Here is a 13,192-nt window from a genome sequence, read left to right as displayed (position 1 = left end):
GTGCACCCAATCTGCTTTGACAATCATAACGTTTGCGAACTTATTGCGAACTCAAAGTTGTCGAAATTTGCAATTCAAATGCTTAGGGACATCTGTGAGCACTTTGATATCCCAACGGCCGACATTACAGTAAGAAAGAAAGTACCATACATTCAGAGAATTGTCGCCTTTGGTAAGAAGTGTACTTTTCAGGAGTGATCTTTTCTTTTTAGCTAACTGAACTGTTAGTAATTGAAGTGTCATCATTCACAGATAGCCATTGACATGTAACTCTATTTAGTGCCCTACGATTGAAAAGCGTTTGTTTAAGGTATTTCTCCTTTTCACGGTGCACTTTATGTTACGGCAGAGGACGACCACAGGACAACCAGACAATCGTAAGCCACTCCCTAGGCCACCTATTAAAATAGTCGAAGTTGCGCCGCCTATACTCGAGCACGAGGTGTTAGCTTTCTGAATGGCACTAGTTATTGTCTTTTTATCAATAAGGACATGAAGCAAAGTTAAAGGATTGCCTCATTTCTATAACTACTACTGCCACAATTTTAGACGGAAGAAAAAACGTCCTGTGCGACGCGGTTGTTAGTGTAAACTATGGATGTGTCATCGCATCAGTGAATTCATTAGAGTATACATAACGTTACCTGGAAGAGGTGGTTAGATTGGTAACTTGAGTAATAAAACAGTACGTGACTGCAATAAAGTGGTAGTTCACCGAGTGTAAGTACCAGGAAAGTGCTCTGTTTGAAGCAGAAGGTTGCGGATGGAAGGTAAACAATTAATCTCCTTCATGGCAACCAATATTTGAAAAGACCTTCCAACTGCTTTAAAAAAACTCATACAAAGTGTGTCTGCTTTTCCGAAACAAATTATACGTTATTTACTGCCAGAACAACAAATGGACTAATTTTCTTTTATGCTGACCTCGTAACATAAGTTAACATTTTACAATTAATAAGTTCTTCCTTCCTTTTGCTTTTTCATTTTTTTTTCTTTTTTGCCTTTTTTGCCTGCCATCTAGAACCTAAATTAGCCAGGGAGCTAACAAGATAACCAAATGATTCATTTAGCTTCCTTGCTTGCACATTATTTTAACTAATAATTAATTTAATTCTATGTATTACCACTACAAGATTGTAAGAATCAACTATGTACATTAAAAAAAAAAGCACAAATAAAAGATTATCATTATCATCTGTCCCCCTCCCCCAGGGAACAACGTCACTCAATTGATACATTGTTTTCTAATCATATCAAGAAATGATGGACGATTTAATTTTAAAAGATTCATTTTTTGACACTATCCATAAAGAAAAGAAAGGTTTTTTTACTTATCATTTCTTATTTTTTGTTTAAAAATTGTCACGGCAGGCTTGCCCCTACTACACCCCGCTGCGTTGAGATTTGTTGGTCACACAACAGGCAAGTATCAACCGTGCTTTGGGGTTGATCATTTCAAATTTCTTCGACGTCGATGACTTATAATCCAGATAATTAAAATAGAAATATTTGATTTAATCAAAGAAAGAGATCTTGTGAAGATATGTCTTCGTCAGGTTTTGGGCTTGCCGGTGAATTTGTGCGTGACTCGCTTGAACCTCAGAAATGGCCGACGATATTTTGATAGCACTTCGAAAGTCAATTGGCAGGGGCACCCAACGGCAGTTTTCTCTCAAATCCTTTGAAACGCAATTTTAGGCTATCTGGAGTGCCTTTAAAGCTCTGTAGGTTCATTTCAGGCCGCCCTATAATATTTTTATCTGTTCGGTCATTCTAGGGGAACTTGAGTCTTTTCGAAATTACTAGGGCATTTTTGTCCATTTCCCGAAAACCTTAGGTCTTAAATATTTCCTTTCCGAAAATCTTAGCTGACCTTTTTTCGGTATCCGAAACGACATTTTTATCTATCCGAAAACACTAGGACTTAAATTTCCCATATCACGAACGTTCGAGGTGAAAATTCCCTTAAGAAAATTGTAGGGGATTAAGGACCTTCCGAACAGATAATTTACCGAAACGATCCGTTGGGTGCCCCTGAATTGCAGGTATTTATTGTGATAGGTAAGTTATTTTGTTGTTTAATCGTTTTCATTTTGTCGTCCATAAGACGCTGTGACAAGAAAACTGAAACTCGTTCGGACGCGAAGACCCCGTAAAGACCATAAACTGTAATTTTAAAACAACGTGATTATTTACAGACCTCTGAGAATTTCCCAAAACTCGAAGGACTCATGCGGGGCGTAAAAGTTAAAACCCATTCCGGTTTTTACACATGTTTTAGTACTATTCTTAGACAACTCACAGCTCGAATGCTGGAGCAATTCGTCACTGGGCACATGGAAAATAATTTGATCGCAACTTGGTGGTAAAATTATATTTTTGTCAGCTTGAAAAAATGCGTGTCTTGAGTGGGATTGTTTCCGTTTTAAGCGATCGCTAAGAAAGCGGAGTTGAGCTCAGATGAAGTGTAAACATTTCCCAAATCAGTAGATTAGAGTCAATATAACGAGCCGCTCTTTCCGTTAGCACGCGAGTGATCTTTTGGTGACTTGCAATCCTGCCTTCAATTTGGGCTATTTTTAGGCCACTGGCCGTGAAAATGTATTTTTCCGTCTTTCGCACAATTAAAGCGTTTTTTTCAAAAATAAACTGCATCATGATTATCAAGTTGGTAGTGCCTAGCAATACACAAAATATGACGGAAAAGTAATTTTTTTTCGTGGCCACCATTTGCTCGAATGCTTCTTAAGTCCTACTTTCTCTGCACAGCTTTAAACTGCACAAAAATATCTTTATATTAGCAGGCATAACCAATGCCGCGGAAACCCGATTATCTCGAGAGGCGCAGACCGTATGCGCAGCAACAAAAGTAGACACCGTCTTTAACAGGCCTGATTCCTGGTCAAAAGCTATCATTGAATGGTCACTTTTTGGCAATTATTCCACTAGCGCGCGTTGGACATGAGATTATATATAGTTAATGAAGGGAATAGCGTTCAGTTGACCGTAATCATTCCATATCGAACAACCTAAAGTGGAATAATTGTTTTATTAAATTAAAGCAACCAAGACATTTGCTATGTAATGGCTGATATGACCCTCCAATTCCATTCTGCAACGGGCACGTTTTATTGTGGAAAAGGCAAACCGCCAGTGATGACCACGGCGTGATTGCAGCAAAATAAATGCAAGCAAACTAGCCTACTAGATGTTATTAAACTGGGATTGGCTTTTAACAACTGAGAGTTTAAACTGTGAAGTTCTTTCTTTGTATTTCTGGTAAAAAAATATGGGACACTGTTATCAAAGCGGTTGACTGCAGTATCGTCTGATAATCGCCGTGCGATTTTGTACCACACGACGTAGTTTGTCCGATGAGAACGTGCGGAAATTAATCGCTTCTCGGCCAACTGTTCATTTTTCGGATAATTAACAACTATTTACCGAAGTAGAGGTGGGTAGTGGTGGATATTTACCTCGCCGCTTCGCGGCTCGATTAATATCCACCGCTAGCCACCGACACTGAGGTGAATAGTTGTTTTAGTATATACTAAAACAGTGAGATAATATACACCACAAAAAGATGATTTTAATTCATTTATTCCTGTCATGATTCAGTGCAATATTTTCGGGCGGAAATCCCGCGCGCAAAGGACTGAAACAAGGCGCCCCAAAAAGTCACATGATACATCAGGTGATCAAACGAACGAGAAATTTACAACGGGAAAACTACACGTGAAGGAAAGTGAAAATCGTTGGTTTTTGCACGTTCGGCAAGTTCTGTTCCTTAATTTTTACAAGTTTTATTTCCTGCTGCTATCTCCAAAGTTCACATTGAAATTAAAACAGCAGTTGTAGAAGGTGCCTCCGGGAACGAAGCCATGTACAAGATTCTGTGAGCCGTCTTGAATGGACTCGAAAACAAACTGATTTCCAGCACCAGAAGTACTTGGGATTGCTGATGGCAGTTGGCTTGAAGGAGCGGGAGGAGGAACAACAGTTGTCTGAGTGACCGCGACAGCGTTATTTTCGTTTCCGGCCGGATCGAAGAACCCGCCAAGCTTGTTTGACATTGTTTTGAACTGCTCGAATGTTGGAGTGTCACAGTAACTCTGGATGCTGGCTTCGCTTTGATGCCCGGTTATTGCTTTAATGTGTCGACTTTCGATGTTGGCAGCAGATAGAACCGTTACGGTGGTGGCTCCTATTGAGTGGTTTGTCAGGTTTGGTTTTTGTACCAGCTCTTGATGTCATAAAGCGCAGCATATTATCAAGGATGTTGTGGCCAAGTGGAGTCGAGCAGTACCACACAGCATCTCTTGCTGGGTTAAACGATTTGCACGGACTTCGCGGTTTCTGGAATAAACTGCTGCACTCGGGATTTAGATGTGACAGGTATTTCTCGATGAGTTTCACCGGGCAGCGTTTTGAGCCAGGTCTTTCGAATATTTTGCCGTTTGACTCGTCTTCTTTGTCGTCGAGGCCACCTTGGTGGTTTTTGGTCGCCAACACTGCTCCGCGCTCGAAATATTTTTCACCACTTGGTGTTTGTCTCGAGACGAGCATGTGCTTCTTTAAAATCTGCTGGTTTTCACGACCTCTCTTTCCAAGGAACAGACTGATGAAAAACCAGGGTGTTTGCTGCACTTTGTTGGGTTGGAGTGAATCAATGTCGACGAGCTCGCCTTCTTCATAAAGTTTGGCAACGACTTCCTTTGTCAGAGGTTGCTTGTGCATTGTTGAAGCTATTTGACCACTCTTGCTGAGGGTTTTCAGAAAATTGCTCAGAGAAGTATTTGCGTCGTTAAATTGACTGTCTCCAACAATAGAAAATGGCTTGGAAAATGGAGGACTTCTCAAGTGACGATCCAACGCGGCTCGGATCGCGGTAAGGGATTTTTTGTTGTAAAAACTGCCGTCTTGTTTTCTTGCTGACAGGTTAAATTTCTGAAGACATTTGTTTAGTTCTGGTGGCGACATTTCTTCAAATGGAGTTGCAAACTCTTTCTGTAGTTGAAACCATTCTGTAAAAAATATCATTCAGCTTTGGTTCTCAGGTGAACAAGTGACATCAAATTTGGTTACGCAAGATTAATTTGCATTTGTAAACAAAACCTTTCTCGTTGTATTTCATCGATAAACTCCGGGTTAAAAACATAAACCATTACCTTTAAACACGGCCAAACAAAATTTAGTCGCTTTCTTTGTGTTTTCAGGGACTGCTTCGTTGTTAATTTGGATGATTTCTTCGCTTGTCACGGATGCAAATCGGGACGCCATTTTTTTCAAAATTCACGCGAGGGAGCGCGAAACTCGCGAGTTGCTCAGAGGTAAATAGCGAAGGATATTCGGAGTTTTACTAGCCAATCAGAGCGCACCTTGAACGCTATCCACTGTTTTAGTATATACTCTCCGATATACCACCTACCAGAAGAGGTTTATTAACTAAATATAGCATGGCTGATAGACTAATCCAGAACCCTGAAATTACATTTTACAGTGATCCAGGTTTTCAAATTAAGATTATATCGACAGACTTAGTAGTAAGAGCCAGTACTACTGTAAAGTACAGCTAAGTCGCCACTACGGTCAAGTTTTATGATTTCATCCACAGACTTAAAAGTAACAACCGTACGTTTGCAGCACGATAAGCGGAAACTGAAACTGAAAAATTGACAGATGGATGACCTTTTCAAAATACTGTAAAAGGTAAAAGGAAAAAACCCCATCGGCCTTTAACCCTACAAACTTCTGAATGGGATATCACCGCTCATAAATGACAAATTACCGTTGTATTTCAACAGATATTTTACAGTGACGTGATAAAAGCGTAATCCGACAGTTGTTTTCTTTCTCAGTGAACTCGTTTGACCTCAGTAAAATGATATACTTCCTGTGACACTGAATCTACAGAACAAGCAGAAACACGATCTGATATATATTGTGGATTCTTAGAAGTTAATCAGTGAACCTCGCACGAAAGGAAAGGACTAACATATCCTAAGCACGAACAACACCACAGTGAACTGGTCTGAAGGCCGGCAAAGAAGACAAAAAAGTCTTCAGAAAATATTTCAATTGCGAAGTTTTCCGTGGCAGTCGCGACAACAATGAAAAAACAAGATCAAGAAGAGAAGCGTACAGACAGATTCCGCAGCTTGAGTTCCATGTCTGGCCTGCTGTTGTCTTTTGTGTGTTGTATCGCACTTATTCACGTGGAACTAAGAATACAAGAACATCATCGACTGATATCACACTCAGTAATAACATGTGATCAGTTGGAAACACAAATCCTTCGTAAAGTACAGCAGAATTACGACAGATGGCAAGATTATAAAGACAGCCATTCACAAGGTCATTGGCGGGAAACAAGAGGTACGTTTCGCTCCTATCGATGGCATTTTAAAAACGTTTTAATTTCACAATATGTCAGCATTCTTGGTTGCCTTTCAACTCGGTTTACTTTTTCACACAGTTATGCAAACATTTGTAACCCGAAATTTAAACTTTTTGGATCTATTAATTCAAACAGGAACTCGGAGAATTGTGGCTCTCAGCTAAAATAGCGTTTCAAGTATTTGAACCTTGGCTCTATTTTCAGTAAACATGTGTCCGTTTACCTTCGTTATTCATGTCCGTATCATAACCTTCAAAACCATGTTAAAGACTTATTATTTCAAGGAGGCGTTCAGTAGTATGTTATAGAAGTTTGGATAGTAGCTTTTCCTTTCTTTATAAGTATTTATAAGATGGATATATTGTAATACAGTAGAACCCCGGGAACTCGAACTCTGAAGGGAAACGAAAAACTCCGGGGGGGGGGGGGGGGGAGTTACTCAAGAGATGCTTGGGTAGGGAGGTGCGGCCCGGGCGTTCAAACCCTGACCCTGTTTAAGACACAATTTTCTGATTTCCCTATCCCGTTCAAGACAGAATTCAAAATTTTCAGACCCTTTTTAAGACATTTAACCCCAAATCATACCCTCTTTAAGACTAGAATGAAATAAGAATACACCAGTTTCTTGTTTTAGCCATTAGGTCATGTAACAACATCCTGTTTAAGACAGAAAGTGATGAAATAGATACCCCGTTCAAGACATAACACCCTGAAAACCATACCCTATCGGGCCGCACGTCCCCGTTAAGTACCCCCCCCCCCCCCCGGGGGGAAAAAACTGTTCGAGTTAGTAGGGTTTCGAGTTATCGGCCCGGGGTCAATTAAAATATTCAATTTTCCAGGTTAATAATTATTTAGTAGTTTATTGATTTTCAGCACTTCGGTATACAATACAGTACAAATTAAACTTATTTCACGAGAAACTAATACATTTTGTATCTGTTCGTTGCACTAATTAAATTCAAATTGCTCCAGTCTTTGTTCTAGTGTTAGCATTCGATCACACGATAAGAAAAGCTAATGGGATATTTCAATGGGCATCCGTGGCGAGTTATAAGAACCAGAAATTCGAGTTATCAGGGTAAATTTTGATGAAGGGAAACGAAATTGAGTTCGAGTTAGCGGGGTTTTCCAGTTATCCGAGTTCGAGATGACCGAGTAAAAATGACTGAAAAGTTGGGTCAAATATAAGTGAATTGAGACTCACTTGTTCGAGTTAGCGGGGGAGTTCGAGTTATGCGAGTTCGAGTTACCGGGGTTGTACTGTATTATTAGGGTTTCAATTCTTATATACTTACTTACTTACTTATCCTCTTTGGGCCCACGTGGACTCTTAAGGCCGGCGAGAAGATTGCGCCACCCATCCCGGTCTGCCGCCGAGGCGACAGCAGCCTCCCATGACTGCCAACCCAGCTGATTCCTTTCTTTCTCCACAGTTCGTCTCCACGTTTCGCTTGGCCGGCCTCGCTTCCTCTTACCTTCGGGTGCCCACGTTAGTGCAGTCCTTGAGATGTCGTTAGGACTTTTCCTCAAGATGTGGCCTATCCAACGCCACCTTCTCACTTGTATGAGGGTGGACACTGGCATGCTCCCTGATGCTTCATATAGCTCTTCGTTGCTCAGATGGTAGGGCCAAAATCTCCTTAATACTCTTCTTAGGCATGTGCGGTGGAATACATCAAGTTTGTTGAGATCAACTGTCGTTATTCTCCACATAGCGGCCCCATACAGTAACACAGACAGCACATTGGAGTTCAGGATACGCAGCTTGGTCTTGTTGCTGAATCTCTGTGACCTCCAGATGCTCTGTAGTCTGGTAAATGCATTTCTGGCTACTGCTAGTCGCCTCTTGATGTCTGCCTGTGTGCCACCATGTTTGTCTAGCACCGATCCTAGGTATACAAAGGATTTCACGTCGTCTACACCCTCTCCTTCTACCTTGATGTTGTCTGTGCATTTGTGGTTCATTCTAAGCGTCTTTGTTTTGTGTGGGTTGATCTTGAGTCCCACAATACCAGCAATGTCTACTAGCCTGTCAGTCTTATCCTGTAGATCACCAAATCTGCTTGAGAGAAGAGCAACATCATCAGTATAGTCCAGGTCTTCTAGAACCGATGTAAACTTCCATCTCAAGCCGCGTCTTCTATCGTTTGTGTGCCGCATGACCCAGTCCATGATCAGGACAAAGATGAAGCCAGACATCACACACCCTTGTCGCACGCCACTCTTCACTTCAAACCAGCTGGAGTACCTTCCGCCTTCTATAACACAGCTTGAGCTCTGATGGTAAAGTGCCTTGAAAGTCCTGATAAAGATGTCAGGTATGCCATACTGTCCCATAATGTCCCAAAGTCGCTCTCTGATGATGCAATCAAAGGCCTTTGAAAAGTCAACAAAGTTAATGTACAGGGGTGCTTGCCATTCCTGGCACTGCTCTAGGATGTTCCGCAAAGCAAAGATCTGCTCAGAGGTTCCCCTTCCAGATCGAAATCCTGCCTGTTCCTGTCTAATCATTTCGTCCACACCACTCTTTACCCTGTCAATGAGGATCCTGCACAAGATTTTACTTGGTACGGAGAGTAAGGATATGCCGCGATAGTTATCACACTGAGTGAGATCCCCTTTCTTCGGCACTTTCACTATGAGTGACTTCTTCCAGTCTTCTGGTACACGTTGTTCTTTCCAGATGGAGTTGAAAAGTAAGTGGAGTTGTTTCGCAGCATCATTCTCAGAGCACTTGAGCATCTCAGCACTGATGGCATCCATTCCCGGACTCTTGCCATTCTTCAAACGATGGATAGCTCTCCTGATCTCAGCAACTGATATGTCTCCAGTGTCTATGCTTGTGATGACTTCAGGTGCTTGGCCCATTTCTGGCAGTGGTATATCGGGCCGTGGTACATTCAGAACTCCCTCAAAGTGCTCCCTCCACCGCTCTAAAACTTCATCTTCATTTACAAGTCGCTTACCCTCCCTATCTTTGATGGTAGTCATGTTCCTTCCTTGTCCAGCTATCTTTCTAGTAAGCTGGTACAGGTCACCGCTGCAGTTGTTTCTGGCTGCTATTTCAGCTTCTTCTGCTAAGTTGTTAAGCCTTCTCCGCTTGTCTGCACGGGCGCTGGCCTTCACCTCTTTATCCTTCACTGCATAAGCAGTAGTAGCTCTTTCCTTTAGGCGGGCAGACCATGTACTTCCTATCTTTTCCTTTAATCGTCGTCGCTCTTCAATTCTTATATAGTCGTTATATATTATTTATTAGATCATTATGTATAATTTTATTACTGTGATGCGCTTTTGATCATATTTAAATGTATAAAGCGCAATATAAGCATTAAAGAATATTATAAGTTTGTTTAAAACTTTTAATATTAATTTTAAATTTTCAAGGTGATAAAGCCATCTGGTCAAGACAAAAACGCGCTTCACCCGATGATTCACAGCAATCTGTCCAAACAGCTTCTGAAGTAAAACTGCTGATCAAACAAGAGCTTCGTCTGCTGCAAAACCAAATCTGTGCCAGAGATGAAACGCTCTGCCGCTCAGGACCAAAGGGTGACACAGGACGACGGGGGAGACCCGGAACCCGAGGGAGACCAGGTCCCACAGGGAGAGCCGGGCCAGAAGGACCCCCTGGGAAACATGGACCAGTAGGGCCTCAAGGACCAATGGGCATAAAAGGTGATCTTGGAGTGCCGGGCGAACCTGGTCACACGGGAACAAGGGGCCCACCGGGGATGAAAGGCGCCAAAGGTGAGCCGGGCCAGTCCATCTCGGCTCCTTCTCTGGTGCAGCGTCCAGTTGGAACGACAGCCAACCTAAGTCAAACAGCCATGTTGAAATGTACAGCAGATGGTAATCCACCTCCAAAGGTCACGTGGTCGAAGCTCAATTCTTCACTTCCGACTGGACGTCACGTGATTGAGCCCAGTGGTGGTCTGATTGTGAAGGACGTTAGACCTGGAGACGACGGAGTTTACAGGTGCAGAGCTGAAAATTTGTTGGGAAGCGTCAACGCCACAGCTAAACTAACTGTTTATTGTAAGTTGTTCAGTATGCTTTTGTCTCATCTCAGTCATTTCCGTCAAGCCCGCACTTCTTTCCCAAGAACGGTTTCTTTAGGATCTGGTTTAATACCGCCATTAATTTACAATAGAATTACAATGACAACAGGTACACTAATTAAAATGCGCTTGATCTCATTGCTTCAGATTAACCGAATATTTTTCATTTATTGTAGCAATTTTCTCGCTCCGCATGCATTTGCAGGCTTTCACCTTATTATGAATCTGATCATACTAAATTCATCGTCCAATGTTTTTATGCTGCATTTTTTTTTGACAGTCGCCCCTCAGATTTTGTTGTCATCTCAGGAAGTGAGAGCACAGTGGGGAAAAAATGTCACTATCGCCTGCACTGCTACTGGTCAGCCGCAGCCGAGTATCACATGGTCCAAGGCAGTTGGTAGTTTGCCAAAAGATAGAACAGAAGTAATGAAAGGAAACCTAACGATCAACAAAGTGACAAAGAAGGACTGGGGAACATACATCTGTAAGGCAGAGAATATGCTGGGATCAACAACAGCCTTGGCTCAACTAACGATATTTTCTCGTCTGCGATTCAAAGTCCGCCCTCCTCACGAAGTGACTCCTGTGATTGGTTTAACTGTCCGTCTGCCGTGTGTGGCCGAGAGTGACCTGAGAACTACAATCAGCTGGATAAAGGATGGCAAATCTTCACTTCCTGTAGACTCGCATGTTCTATTGAATGGAACACTGGTTCTTCAAAATATCAAGAAATCTCGCGAGGGATATTACACCTGTAGAGCGACTAACGCACTGGCAACAGTAGAAGCTAAAGTCAAAATCAATTCCCCAGTGAATGCTGCTTCCTGTTCTGTGATAAGGAAATACGGTAGCAGTGTAAGCGGAAATTACGTCATTGATCCAGATGGCACAGGAGGTCTGGCACCATTTACAGTGTACTGCGACATGAGTGACGAGAATGGAGTTGGCGTGACAGTCATCAGTCACAACAGTGAAAGCAGAACGCACGTGTATCATTGGCAAAGTTGGGGCGGTCAAGGTAGCTACTCACGTGATATTCGTTACACAGGAGCGAGTCTCTCTCAGCTGGCGAATCTCACCAGAGTCTCTTCACACTGTGAACAGTTCATCAAGTACGAGTGTCATAATTCGCGGTTACTTTACAACAACGATCCATATGGATGGTGGGTGTCACGTGATTCTACTAAGATGACGTACTGGGGCGGTGCATCTGTTAGTGGTAAGTGCGCATGCGGGATGACCAACTCATGTGCAGACTCCCGCTATGGTTGTAACTGTGATAAGGATGACGATGTATGGCGTGAAGACAGCGGTCTCCTCACTGACAAGACACTCCTTCCAGTTAAACAGCTCAGGTTTGGGGACATTAGTGTTGGCTTCCAGATAGGTTCCCACACACTGGGTAAACTGAAGTGCTATGGCATAGTATGAACCGTGACGTTGTAACATTATTTCCAGAATATGTCAAAAAAAATTTAATCAACATCATAAATTATTCATGACTTACGTGTAGTGCATGAATTCACCATCAGTCGCAAAAAAAAAAAGAAAAAAAAATAGAGCCCTGATAGGAATGCAATGTATATGCTAAGCTTAAAATAGTTTTGTTAATCAAGAAGAGAAGCTACTCTGTGTAAGCGATTTACTGACTCATTGAAAACTGAATCAGATTAACTGACGTAGATCCAAGTGTTGGATACAATTATGGCATTCTCATATGTAACACAGAAAGAGAAAAGAGATTATTTTCCTTGAGCTTTGCGGCTTTCATTTAGTTCTAGATAATTCTACCTGTTCAGTTGTTTCCTAAGTGTTAGTAGGTTTAAATATGTATTAATGTTTCTTAAGCGTTTGTCTTGTAGTTTCTTTAGCTTGACTACGAAGAAGAATTTTTTAATAATACCAAAGTAATTCTTAAGCGAAATGTGGTAAATATAGTTTGTTATTGCTTAGCAGTTAGTGACAGTAGTTTTGAACTTTGCAATAGCAATATCAGTCTAACAAACCTCAAACTTTTGGCTCACGAAAACAAATACCATGATGGGATTTAAACTAGTCACTTGACCAATAATTTAGATTGGAAAGGACCAACAACAGAAAGACTCGGTCTTTCTTATTGTACTGGTTTGCTTTATTTGCCTCAGTGTCGTATTAGTAGAATAAAATCTTGCCATAAACATACTTGAACACCAACCAAAGTACTCTTCCCATACCATGTGATATGAGGGTTTACTCTCAACAGGCTCTTCTTCATTACAGTTTCTATAACACTGTAAAAACTAAAGCTCATTTCCTCTGCTATGGATGTAGTTGGTAAATATAGCTTATTTACCGGCAGTGAGGGCAGTATAGGAAAAAAAAAGGGCACATTTTTTTCATATTCGGACCGACCTTAGGCTGTAAATAACCTGTTTATTTTTTTTTTCTAAATTCTATTCTTTGGCGGAGGGGTCCCCTTAAGTTTCTGTTCAAGAAGATGTGGAAGCTGAGAAATTCATACTTTTATTTTGCGCATCATATTGTTCCTTTGCTTAAAATTAAATAAAAAAGCTTAAAAAATGCGAATAACAGCAAATTTTGTTCGAAGTTTCTGCTTCGAAAATTTGGCAAATTGGTGATTTATAGCCAGACAGAAGGGTGAGTCTGGCTCCCGTTCTTGGTTACCATGACGGTGATTAAGAGATAGGAAAATTCTATGCGCTCCTGGAGCGAATCAGATTGTAGGATTGTC

The 13,192-nt window shown here is 41.5% G+C and overlaps 1 protein-coding gene across 1 annotated transcript in view; it reads left to right on the top strand.

Annotated features, from left to right (window-relative positions):
* LOC146463612 (uncharacterized) overlaps positions 1–13,012 on the top strand; it is a 135,840-nt gene extending 122,828 nt beyond the window's left edge. The window contains exons 2-4 of the mRNA XM_085084130.1: positions 5,859–6,375; positions 9,785–10,435; positions 10,739–13,012. Coding sequence (XP_084940256.1) covers positions 6,111–6,375; positions 9,785–10,435; positions 10,739–11,892 — 2,070 coding nt within the window. The 5' untranslated portion in view covers positions 5,859–6,110 and the 3' untranslated portion in view covers positions 11,893–13,012. The remainder of the gene's footprint in view (positions 1–5,858; positions 6,376–9,784; positions 10,436–10,738) is intronic.
* The last annotated feature ends 180 nt before the right edge of the window (positions 13,013–13,192 follow it).

Source organism: Pavona decussata, unplaced genomic scaffold, assembly GCF_977016875.1.
Source record: "Pavona decussata unplaced genomic scaffold, jaPavDecu1.1 SCAFFOLD_175, whole genome shotgun sequence".
NCBI lineage: Eukaryota > Metazoa > Cnidaria > Anthozoa > Scleractinia > Agariciidae > Pavona > Pavona decussata.
The sequence above is the reverse complement of the archived record's forward strand: the minus strand, read 5'-3'. Positions and strand labels throughout refer to the sequence as shown.